This window comes from Hirundo rustica, chromosome 8, assembly GCF_015227805.2.
Source record: "Hirundo rustica isolate bHirRus1 chromosome 8, bHirRus1.pri.v3, whole genome shotgun sequence".
Lineage (NCBI taxonomy): Eukaryota > Metazoa > Chordata > Aves > Passeriformes > Hirundinidae > Hirundo > Hirundo rustica.
The window spans coordinates 25,586,850-25,599,814 of NC_053457.1; the positions used below are offsets into that span (position 1 = coordinate 25,586,850).

General features: G+C 45.8%; 1 protein-coding gene across 4 annotated transcripts in view; it reads right to left on the reverse strand.

Annotated features, from left to right (window-relative positions):
• LOC120755975 (VPS10 domain-containing receptor SorCS1-like) overlaps positions 1-8,898 on the reverse strand; it is a 268,145-nt gene extending 259,247 nt beyond the window's left edge. For 2 of the 4 annotated variants that reach the window (XM_040071621.2, XM_040071619.2), the window contains exon 1: positions 8,039-8,897. In XM_040071621.2, coding sequence (XP_039927555.1) covers positions 8,039-8,692 — 654 coding nt within the window. In that variant the 5' untranslated portion in view covers positions 8,693-8,897. Of the gene's footprint in view, positions 1-8,038 lie in introns of all 4 variants that reach the window. The other 2 variants (XM_040071624.2, XM_040071622.2) reach the window with 2 other exon arrangements.
• Positions 8,899-12,965: the final 4,067 nt, after the last annotated feature.

A 12,965-nucleotide genomic window follows, 5' to 3' on the forward strand; every position in this document is an offset into this window, starting at 1 on the left:
TCCTTACATGGTCACCAGCAAAGGTGATCTCAAACCTCATACAGTTAGGTTGTGAACACTGGCGCTGGGTTGGGACCTGCTGGCGTAAGTTATCAAGAGCTTCCCATTTGTAGGTAAACAGTTTCCATCCCAGAAGCCCAAAGGAGATGAAGGGGTTATCTCTGGAGTTTTCCCAACAGAAGAGGAATCACAAGGTCCTGACTCCCTTGAGCTTCCTGCCCCTGCAGAAGCAGATCTGCCCCAAACACGGCACGGGGAGAGCGCACTGGAGGCCCTGTCCCGGTTTGGGCTGCTTGGCTTCAACATCCCCCTACAGCTGCTGAACGAGGGGAACTTCCCTCTCCTTCCAGCTAAACCTCCACCTGTTTCCTGAAGCTCCAGCTCCCCACTCATCCCACATCAGGCGCACCTCAGCACAGCTGCCCTGAGCGTGTCCCCAGCACGGGCAGTGCAGAGGCAGCTGCAACAGCCAATGTGCAGTCACAAGACAACATCACTCCCCCGCTGAGGGACACGATGGGAGGTAAAATTAAGTTCTTACAGACCTGTAAAAGGAAGGAATTACATTTTAGGACATATCCTTAAATATCCTGTTCCTTCTGGAAGTACTTTTCTTTTATGTTCCCCAAGGAGAGAAAGCACAGTGCTAAGTAGAAGTGTTTTTGTGTTACCAGCACCGAGAATTAGGGATTAAGGGCTCTTACATTAACTGTTGTTTGATTTAAGATACAGCCAAAAAAAATTCCAAGTGGCACAAAAATCATTTTACTGCATCAACTTTTATGTGCATTTAAAATTCCAAAATAATTACTTTATTACCCAGTGCTGCCATTTGAATTGGAATCAAGGTCCATTTTCATTTAACACAGAAATGTCAATTAGAGCTGTGGGAGTCATTGATTTTTTGGTTTGTTGGCCAGGTATAAAAAAATAATTGAAAAAAAAAAAGCACCTTGTGTCAGTCTTATTTTTTTTTTCCTCCTTGGAAATGTAAACCTGAATGCAGCTCTGCATCTGGATGAACAGGATCCAGTACACACACAGATTTTAAGATAACGGCAGTTGCCTAAATATAGACAAAAACAGTTTGAGATGCTCTGCAATCCCCATACCTGGACATCAGGTAGGACACAATTCCCACAGGGTGCCCTCACCCTGTGAAACAGCAGCCAGGATAATGCCATCTCAGGTGTCCCTAGAAGCCTCTGTCCAGCACACTGAATCAAGTTTTTTGTATCACTGGATTTCTTTTCAAATGTAGAATATAAGAATTGGAAATCCGTTCCAAAAATTGCTGCCTGATTCAAAACAAAAAAGTGTCGCATTTAAACTTTCACGACTTGGGCTTGTTGAAGGCTGTTTCTCAGGAGCCTTGGAATCAAAGGAAAATCAATGTGAACCTACAAAATGCTCTGGCTAAGCTACAATAGCATGTTCCAGAGAAAGAGGTCTTTAATGGCGCAGTTACTTTCGCCTTGCTGAAGCTCTGCACAACGCCAGGGTTGTATTCACTCTGACGTAGTCTGAAAGGCCCAGAGGATGTGAGACTGTCCAAGGCCAATGCTGACCTTGCAGCCCCTCACATGTAAAGCTGTGTCACAACCGAATGGGTCTCTAACCCCTGCAGAATGAATTAAGGACTTCTGACCTCCTTGCTTCCCCCTCTGGACTGACTTCACCATGGTTGCCAGGTTAGGGAAATACAAACGTCTTATCTGAAGCCAGGAGGAAAGGGAGAAACCCATTTTCTATTATAAAGTACTGTATTAAGAAGATTGAAAGCTATAACCCGATTGCTTTACACAGTTTATAGCCTCTCGATAGTGCATGAATGCCAGTTGCAACTGTCAGAGCTCTTCCATTATTCTCCTTAATCTCCTCTTGTGATGGGATTTGCATATCCCACCTGTCAGTGGCAGAACCTCCTCACCGTCTCCCAAATTCTTTCACAGAGACCAGCATCACACAATGACAAGCCTTTCTTCTAGTCCTCACAGATTCTCTTTCACTTACTGCTTTCTCTCAGAGCACAGCTCTTCTTATTAACAATTTCCCATGTATCCTATTTCATATTCTGTATATGAAAAGCCTGTTTTATCCAGTCAAGAAATATATCTAGAGATGGAATGCAACACAGAAGAAAGAAATATATGGCTGTTGAGTCATTTTTTAAAAAAATTAAGCACACACATGAGAAAATAAATACCAAAAAAACCCTCAAGACCTCTGGTTAAAGGAATAAAGTCCTACTCAGTTACAGGAAATTTAGAGGAGGTTTCATACCTACAATGGATGAAAAGTATTTTATTATCTAAAAATATTAAATATAATCAAGAAGACAAAAAAAATTGAAACAAGGGACTTTAAACAATATTTTAATTTGATTTTTTTTTTTCTGGTTTAAATTCCCATTTTTGTTTCCTCGCTTTTTATTCAGCCCTCCCAAAATATGTTCTCAGTAGCTCTACCAAGAGATTAGCCTGAAACAGTCTCAGCATCTGGTGCATTATACTCTTAATACTATTATATATTCTTGTAATGTGTACATAATACAGACTCCATCTCACTGAATTATATTAATAATCAACATCCTCCTTGCATGAATCTTTTTTGGGAGCTGTTTTCAGCACCCTAGGAATCAATCTCAATATGAAGAAACTGATGCTGGGGTTGTTCCTCACTGTGGGTCTCACTGAGCATCTGGCTCTGGGCTCCACATCCATATTCATTACCTTAAAATTCCTCCTTTATAATGATTCAATTGCCACGGGAGGAAGGGGGTGATGGGCTGTCACAGCATCACACAACAAAATGCTGGTCACTCGTGGGATGATGCTGGCACCCCTGATAGCTTTACTTTGGAGCCACAGCTCTGAGCTTTGCCAGCCAGAGAAAGGCAGAGGTTGTCAACTATATCCTCTTGCAAGGGCATGGCATTTGGGCAAAGTATCCAAGTGAGATGTGAAAAAAACCCATTTGGATTATGGTCCCCCATTCTGGACTGAACAGAACACTGGCAATTTAAGGTACTTTGGCAATGCTTTTACTGCCTCGCATGTAAAAAAGAATATATTTGTTCTCACTTAATTTATGAAAAGCCAAAGTCAGATTCAAATTTGAGTTCTTGGGAACCTGACTTCTAGAAATTCAGAGTTCACTCTCCACAACCTGTTGTGCTAGTAGATACAGAAAGAAGAGTGCTTGCTTGATTTAGCAAACCAGAGGCTGAAAGGGAATATCATCACTGCCTGTAAAATAATTCCAGGGGATGTAAGTGCCAGAGAGGGAAAATAACTTCAATTAAAAGGAACACACACAAATGAGAAAAAAAAAATTAATCTAAATTGCCCAATGGCAACATTAGAACAGAAATCAAAAGAGGTTTCCAACAGTCAGGAGAAAAAGGCTTGGAACAGCTACCCAGAAAGGAAGAAGGCAATAGAAGGGTGAAGGATAGAATGATGATAGATCCCCAGTTTTTAGTACATGTTTGTAGTTTGATCAGTCATGGCTGTCAGATGCAGTACTATGTGCCGTTCTCGAAATTCCTCATTTACAAAGTAGGTCTGAACACTTCAGCTGAAAATCCAATAACAGTTTATTCACAATTATGTTGTCCAGGACACTGGAAATATTTAGGTGCATTGTTATTCTGCCTTGCCCCTGCCCAGTTTGTCCTGTCAGTAACACTAAGTAACATCTTGCAAGCAATACCTACTGAGTGTCTCATCTTGCCTAAAAGCTCTCCCACAGGAGACCTAACTCTTCCCCTGCTGTCTGGTGCAATCACCTGACAAGAGCAATGATGACCTTGCAGGCTTCATCCTGCACTGGACCCTTCAGTTGTATCGATGTTCTGCTGTGGACAGAATATAAAACCTGTCTGGCCATGCTTGTTTTGCATCTACTCCCAGCTCCACCTCCGTATCTCCATCAGTCTGCTGAGGACCTGCTGCTGTAGAGGACCTAGGAGAAGCTCAGCTTTGTCTTTCCAGCCACATAAATCACAGAAGCTTGAACCAGATGTTTAAAGGTATCATGCTCACGTAAAAGCCAATCCCCAGGTATAAAGCCAAGTACATGCTCAAATTCTCTGCCACACACTTTGAGATCCACACCAACACCCAGCCCAGGAGAGCACTTTGTCCAGTGTCCATTTAAAAAATGAGTTTAAACCCATGCTGCTTTCCTTCACAGCACCATATTATAGCACCAGCTGTAGCATCAAGGCACTCACTCAAACTCCCTTACCTTTTGACCTCCTCCAATTTTTTTGCTCTTTCTCTAGAATACTTTCAAATGAATAAATAAGTCTTGATCTCACTCCAAGCCAGCTTAGGACAGAAACAGTCTTCATTTTTTGTAAGGTCTGAAAAGCATCTGTATCCCAAAAGCTCATTATGGACATCACCTAGAGACTTGTTTCTCTCCATTAAAACCAGGTCTCTCTTTTAGCTCCACACATAAATCTCTGCTAGCTCTTTTCCCCTAGTCTATAACATGGCATTAAGGGAGCTATAGAGACTCCAAACTTACAGTGTCAGGATACACCGCATCAGCAACGTGTTTGATATCTCCATGAGCTTGGAAACCTGCCCATTTCCACACCATTGATGACATTTCTCAGTGGTGCAAAAAGGCAGGAGATCTCACTTGTGCACCTTGTAGCCAAGATTTGAGAAAGATTTCAGCTCATGTGAACTTCTGCTGCAGTTTTATAGGGGCCAGTGGAAAGATGCTCAGGATTTATCAATGCAGGTAGGTACTGCCAGGACCCATTTACAGACTCAATAGTCTAGGCTCTTACTATATTGGCAGAATTATTTCAGGCAGGGTGCTGGCTTGGGCCAGTCACACCTTCTTGGATCATCCCGGACAGTCTGGCACTCAGTGCAACCAAAGACCATTTTCAGCACCAACTCTTGCTGCAGCCGCTCTTCTCTGTCTTGCAGACTGAAAGAGCTCAGGATTGTGGAGATGCTGGACAGCTTTGTGTGGCCTCACTCACTTCTACGGAGTCAGAGAAAGCCTGAGACCCACCTGTGTTTTAATATAATATTGGATACACTCCTGATTTGATGCTCACCAGTCAGTTGACAGGCCAGGCTCCTTACACCTATGCTCTCCTCTGAGGAACTCCTGCTGACTCCATCAGTGAGACAAGGTACACAGGACAGACTAGACAATATGTGAACTGTGTCCCTACAGAGGAGCAGAGCATGCTCCAAGTGTCCGGATATGGGTGGATCTGGAGAGCAAGTTGTCCAGGGAGTACCTAAAATCTTTGATGGGCCAAAATAAGCACTGATCTAAAACAATTTCAGTTGATGGAGTTAAAGCCGGACAACTTGTATGATTATTTATTATTCTTACTGCACCTGTGCTTAGCATACTGCAAATTCAGAGCAAAATGCCATCAGGTTCACAGTGCACACATTCAGTATAAAATCACAGCTAAGCCTGAGAGAAGCTGCAAACACCCAGAACAATCCCATACAGAAATCAGGAGTCCTTTCTCCTCCACAGCAGCACTGCAATTATATCCACACCACTACCAAAATATGGATATAAAGAAACACAATGTGGCTGACAGAATAAGGTACACTGCAATAGAAAACTTGGTGGTGACAATGCTCTAATTTTCCAGTTTTTCCACCTTACAAGATTTCAAATATTTTGAGCTTTACTTTTGATTTTTCCTGTTCTCACACAGATACTGAAAACTCCTCTTCACACTGCCCCTCTGCTTGGGCAAAAGGCAAAAGCTGTTTGACAGCAGCACTTACAGAGCACATAAGAACGAAAATGAGAAGAGGTGTGCTGCATCCCTGTTCCACAGCATGGAAACTCCAGCAGGAAGCCAGCAGCTGCTGCTGTTGGAGTGCAGACAGGGCACTGGGGTTACACAGCATCCTCACAAGCAGCACACTGGGATCCTCTGAAACCCCCATGCAGGCAGAACTACGTATGCTGTACCCTGAAGGAAGCGTTTCACCCCCAGCCCATCGCACTCCCAACTTCATCCCTGATGGGTACCCAAAACCTCCACACAGAGACAGTGGGTCGGTGCCATTCTGGGCTTCCTCCTGAACACACACCACTGCTTCAGCTGCGCCTGGACAAGCCTGTTGTTCATCCTAAGTCCTGCTGGGCCCCATCTTCAGTGAGTGTTGTGAGGGGGCTGCAAGCACAGCACGAAACAGAACAGCACTGCCAGAGCCCCTGCGGTGAAGCAGGAGCATAATATCCCTGTGCACAATGCAACCTGCAGCTCTTCAGGAAGGACAGTCACAAAACATTTCCCCACAGCTCCCTGAAAACATTTGTACACCAACACACTCAGAAAGTAAATCAGTCCCTGACAACAGCAGCCCACACTACCACAGTGGGCACAAACACATACACAAATACTGTGTACCTAAATACATATACAACAATAGATGTGTCTCGAAAAACATACAGGTGAAACATAATTGCAGTGATAGACCAGAGAAACTGCTGCCTGCTGTATGACTTTTTACATCGAAATCTTTTTTCTTAGCAAATGGGTCACTTGAAACCAGTGTCAGCCTCAATTCAATTTGTATGAACAGACCTGAATTCCTACAAAGCAGCTTCTGTTCCCACAACTATTTAAGAATAGCCTAGCTGAGTTGTGAAGAAAGGGGAAAGTCCTTCAAAATGGAAATGAAAACTATTCCCCTGTCAATTAATTGATTAAAAACTTCCTGATGAGACCATAAAACCATGTCCCAATTAACTAGGGCTGAACCCCACAGTGATGTCCTTACGACATCCCCTGCAATTCTAAATTGAGTAGCTCAGTATAATCTACACCAAAAGGAATTCATAATGACTAGACTATAATTTCAAAATGTTATCAGTCTCCTAGTACTAAAAGCTGAAAGGGAGGCCAAAGATTTCTGCCAAGCAGCCAGAAATCTTCTGGCATTTCAGCTGCAGACACCTTAGAGGAGAGTGTGAGTCCCTGTTTCTCCTGGGAAGTTGTATGGGCAGCAGTCACGTAGTGGTGGCATCCCTTTCTCACTCATTAGCATTCTGCTTGGTGTCTCTAAGAGGCAAAGCTGGAGAATCTGGACAGACAGATCCCTCCACTTCTGCTGGTCCACAAGCAGAGTTAAGGGCAGGCACAAAGCACTCCAAGCAATTTACCCTTCCCTTCCTGGGCCTCAGCCCTCAGCTCACGGTACCACGGCAGCACAGGCTGGAGGGATACAATGCCCGAGTTAACCAGGTAACTTTGATGTCATGACTATGGCTTCAGCCTGAAAATCAGTCACCTACTTCTCTGGCCAGTTTTGTTCTGCTTGACTCAAGCCAGAGCTGTTCTGATGCTGTTCCTGAGACACATCCAGGTTATAGGAGAAAACAGCTCTCCTGTTTAACACCTTGGCGACAAGAGGCAAAAAGCAGCTTTATCCCCTACACAGAGACACTTTGGAGGCAAAGTCCTGAAGCCCTCCAGCATCTCCACATCAGCAGGGCCTGGGGATGAGCCCTTGGGCTGACGTGGGCCCCCACAGCTGGCAGGAGGAGAAGCAGCAGAAGGGCTTTCCCTGGGCATCCTTCCAGCTGAGTTCTCCCAGGCTGCCCGTGAGGGTTATCCTGGGGAAAAGGCTGGATGCGAAGGCGCATCCCCCTGAAGAGACCCTTGGCGTCGCGCCGCGGGCGGTGGCAGCGCTGGATCCCGCTCTGCTCCGGGGCGAGGGACAAGGGGGCCGGGAGGGGGATGCGCTCAGCGGGCGGGCGGGCAGCGGAAAGTTTTTCTTACTCCAGAAGAATGGTCCTTTTGAAACCCTTCTGCCCCACTGCACACTGCTAAGCGAAGCCAATCCCCGGCGCCCGGAGGCGCAAAATCCTCTTCGAAGGGGAGGGGGGGAAAAAAAAAAAAAAAAAAAAAAAGCATCCCCCACCCCCGATTACACACACACATCGGGGGGTGGCGGGGGAAAGGAAAAAGGGGGAGAAGGGGAAATAAGGAGATCACGGTGGAGCCGCCCGCGGCCGCGGTACTCACGCTGCTGTTGTGGCCGGACCAGTGCACCATGGCCTGGTTGTGCGCCGAGTCTCCGGCCAGGGCGAAGGTGGTGCTGGCCAGGCGCAGCTCCTCCAGCCCGAAGCGGGCGGCGCCGCCGTCCCCCGGCTCCCGCCCCGCGGCGCCGCCCGGCCCCGGCCCCGCGGAGCCCCGCGGGCTGCGGCCCCAGCGCCGCCGCACCGAGCCCGGCCGGGGGAGGGCCCGGAGGGGTCGGTCCTGGGCCGGAGCCGCCGCTGCCGCTCGGGGACGGCGCTCCCCGGCCACTTTCTGCGGCTCTCTCGACACTCGCCGTGTCTCCCAGCCGCTGAATTCCATCCCCGCGGGAGCCGGGGAGAGGGTCTCTTGCAGCCCGGCATCATCCGTCCCGGCATCATCCGTCCCGGCATCATCCGTCCCGGCCTCTTGCCCTCTCTCGCCTCCCTTCTCCCCGAGGAACCTCCTTTGCTCCTTTTCTCCTCTGTCGGTCCTCAAGTGCATCAGTAATCCCTGCTGCGGCTGCTGCTGCGGCTGCACCTGGGAACGGCAGGATCTGCAAGTTATTTCTGCGCCGGTAAAGCCGTAAGTGAAGAGGAAAAGCCATGTCCAGTACAGGAGAGCAACGTGCCAGGCTGTGTACCAGCCAGCAACTTTTTCCATCGCTGCCGACTGCTGATGAGTGCGAGGGAGAAAGAGCAAGAAGGAGAGCGCAGCAGAGAGGGAGCCGGGCGCTGCCGCTTCAGCCGCCGCCGGTAAACACGGCGAGAACTCCCCGCAAAGTTTCAGACTCTTCTGTGCTAGATGCAGCAGAGGGGTAGAGGAGATTACTTTCTTCCCACCTCTTTTTTCCCCCTCTTGTTTCCTTTTTCTTCTTTTGCACTTTTTCCTTTTGTCTCTTTTTTTTTTTTTTCCTTTTTTTTTTCTTTTTTTTTTTTTTCCTTTTTTTTTTTTTTTTTTCCCAAGACTGTCGTAGCTGATCAGGCTTGTGATGGAAGGCAAAGCCACAACCACACGGGGGAGGAGCTGATTTGAAATCGGAGAGAGAGGGAGAGAGAGAGAAGCAAACCCTGGCTGGTGATTTCTCCCGGCTGCCTCTGTGGAAGTCACAGCTCGCTCCTCTCCCGCTCGCTCTCTCTCTGCTCCCTCTCACTTCGCCGCTCCTGCATCACACTCCTCCCGCAGCCGCCCCGTGCCTGTGCCGTGAGTGGCTGGTTACTCACTCCTCCTCTCTCTCGCATACTCCAAAGCCGGACTTATCCCAACTTTTAAACTCCTATCATCCGATCCCTTCCTCCGCTGTGTTTCCTTCCCATCAGTTCAAACCCCTAAAGCCTGCTCCCCATACTGAAACCGCCACACATGGACTGGAAGCAGATGTGCGAAGTGAAGGAACAGTACATGCGTGTGTGTATAGTCTACGCAGAGGAAATGTTTTAATTCGATTAATTAAGTGGCTCTAAATGTCCGAGCAGCCTCTGAAATAACCCTTTCTTTCTCCCTCCTCCCTTGACTGATGTAAGTGCGCTGGAGTTGCTCAGAATAGGCACCTGTGCTTGCTCTCACAGAGGGAAAGTCGCATTTCTACCCCTCTGTTCCCTCCTCCTCTTGTGCTCCGCTGTACCGTCGTTTACAGTAGCTGCCGCTGCTTAAATAAATCACTCACGCACGGCAGAGATGTACCCACATAAATGCTGATGGAGACAGGGACAAGCTTTTGGAAATGAAACGACAGCCCTTGGTGGAGAGGGAGATTCCCCTCCAGTGGTTTATCAGCAGGAAAAAAATTTAAAAAAAACCCCTTGTTGCTCTTGATTTACTGGAGACTTTATTTTTTTAATTAATATTTTTAACGTTTCCTTCCTGACATGGAAGACCTTATTGATTTTTTTTTTCTTCTTTTTTTGGCAAGGCATTTCAGAAAACGATTTACAGATTTGTTCCACATTCTTCTAGAGATTTCACTCAAATGCTCACTGGTGACACATCTTGGGATATTAGCACGAGACCAGAGGTGAAGGGAGACTCACAGTAATTCAGGCTGAGCATAACTTCATGCTGCTTACAACAATGATGGATTGTCTGCAGTGTAACCACCTGACCTCAGCTAAATCTACCAATTAACTGCATACCTGTTTCCACATCTCCCAGCTAAATGGTTACTATTAGTTACAGCCTGTCGGGTAATAATAATAATTAACACTCACACTTAAACAGCTCCTTTCTTTTACTAAGCCCAAAGCTCCTCACAAAGGCCACTTTGTATAAGTTGTATAAATGGAGGAAACTGAGTCACAGTATGATCAGTGAAGCAGTAATGATTGGAGGTGGAGCTACCTTAATATCAGCCCAATCCTTTATCTTCTGTACAACAGCTTGACCAGGTAGATCTATCCCAGAGGATCAACTAAAAAGCGTCACCTTCCCAGCACAAGTCTCTTTTGGAGGCTTTGATCTAAAGGAATGAAATTCGGAGATGAGTAGGTGAGACAGAAAAAGAACTTGGAAGATGGAAATTAATAAGAGGTCAGAGGAAATTTCTCTTGGGATTGTAACAGAGATTTGCATGCCAATGAGTGGCTAAGGAGAGAATCAATCTAGCCGTCTCTTTTAGGCAGATGATTATCTCTGGATTGTAATGAGTGGCCAGTGAGCGATAGGGGTGTGCCTGGTGGAGCACACCTTATACACTGTGAACACACTGCACCCATGAGGTCTTCAGCAAGTGCGCAGGAATCAGTTGTGGAGAGACAGTACTGGGTCCAACCTGAGGACCACAGACCTTGTGGGTGGGTACAGGACAGACACATACAGCATGAGCCTTCCCCTGAGCCCTGTCTCCAGGAATTATTAGTTTAGGAGATTCCAACAGCAGCAGAAACTGCATCTGATCCTTTACTTTTAATAAGTAATAATGTAGTAGGACTTTTAATGGACCTGTCTTCCCAGAATTTGTCTGATCTCTATTTGTACTCTTGGTGTCTGAAGCAAGCTGTGATAGTCAAGTTTACAATCTGATTATGTGTACTTTTGAATACTCATGGTCTGCACTTATCTGAGAGAGACATTTTAAATCGCTGTAATCTAATCTTGCTGCCAGCCATCTTTTTGCCACAGATGATGCGATGATTGAGCCGTCAGAGATAAGAAACCGGAGTCTTTGGCACAAAAGAATAATCTGCTGTCCTTTGATGTAATGGATAGCTTTCTCAGTTGGGAGAGGGACCGAGTTCGAGTTTGTACACTCAGACAAAAACAAGCTGGTGTGATGTGGCTGAACCCCATGGCTGTGCCCATGAGAGAAGGAAAGCCTGCACTCATGGGTACCCAGACCCAAGGCACCACCTGATCTGATATTTCAATACCTCATGTCCAGCTCCAACATGAGGTGGGAAGGTGTTTTCCATGAGAGCTGCAACACTCCCTGGTCAGGAGACTGTTCCCCTGGTTCTCATGTCCCTGCCCTGGGGAGAGGGCGCGTGAGCGAGACATGGGAGCCATGGAACAGGAGGCAGTCATTAGCAATATAAAACATGACTTATGAGAGCAAATTAATACTGCAGGTGTTAGCTGGCCTCTTCAGCCTCTGCCTTTGCCAGGATGAGCAGAGACAGGGGTTTTCCTCTGCACCAGGAGGAACTACCTCAAAGGCAGGTCTGCACATTCACAAGAATGTTGGGGGAGTTTCTTGTTTCTGGGCTCAGGAAGAACATGCTTGAATCTAGTGAAGAGAATAGATACCAGTTCTAGGTACCTGTTGCGGTGGAGCAAATCCTCCTCAGGATTTATATAGCCTTGAGAAGAGAAGCAGGAACAGCATGAAACGTGGATGAGTACACAAATCTTCACTTGGGACTGGGCAGGTTCTGAGACAGGTGGAAATAATGGGCTTGGTCAAGGACGTAAATCCTTATGACAGTGATTGCAATAATCTGCCATCTGCAGGAATCCTTTCCCCTGGAGGGTTTCACTCTCACAATCAGAGACTACTTGTGAAAAATGTGGTCCTGAGAGACTTACTGGCTCCACAGTATTCCTGTCTCCTGAAACATGCTGTATGATGTACCCTGCATGATGGAAGCACCACAGGGACTATGCCAACACAGTACGGGTACTGTGATGGAGTAGGAAGGGAGAAAAAGAAATGAAAGAGGATACAGAGAGGGAAACAGAATTAGGTGGGCTTAACCAGCTGAGTTTTCAATATAAGGCAGGAGCATAATATAGCCTGCCCTTTTGTGAATCTGAATGTCTTTTAGGCAAAAGAGTATAATGTTTCCCTAGTAAATATTTGTGTAATCAGGATTTTGTGAATCTACACTCATTTTAAATCATGAGTTTTCTCAGAGAAGACTGTGTAATGAAGGGAGACCAAGAAGAACACTGCTCCATTGATTTCTATCAAGCCATGATGAATACTTTAGTTTGACATAACACATAATTCCCCAAACAGAATCTCTGTTAAAATATATATATATACACACACAAATCAGGACACAACAGGTCTTGTTGCAGTTTCTCTTAGGGGAAAAAATTACTTTCAGCTGTAAATATCACAAAAAGATTTTTTTCTAAATAGGGTTCGGATGCTTCATTCTTTAAATAAAATAGGGACTAATTATAAATATCAAGCCAACTATTTCCAAGTGCTTTTTGTTGCACTGAAGAAGTGGAAATTGTTTAGCCTTATGTCTTATTTTATAGCAATTGGTAGTTAATTGTTACATAGGTATTATTACAAATAAATCCTGTAACTTATATTGGGGCAGTGCATTTGACAAAAACTGACCAAAATATTTGAAAGAAATGTGTAACTGAAAGAAAATCTCTGTCTTCTTTCCACTAAGTTTCCTTTCCCTTCCTATTTTTGGAAGGTGATTGAACTATTTATTTTTGACACTAACGATTCCTCTAAATTAATTAACATGAAATCTGT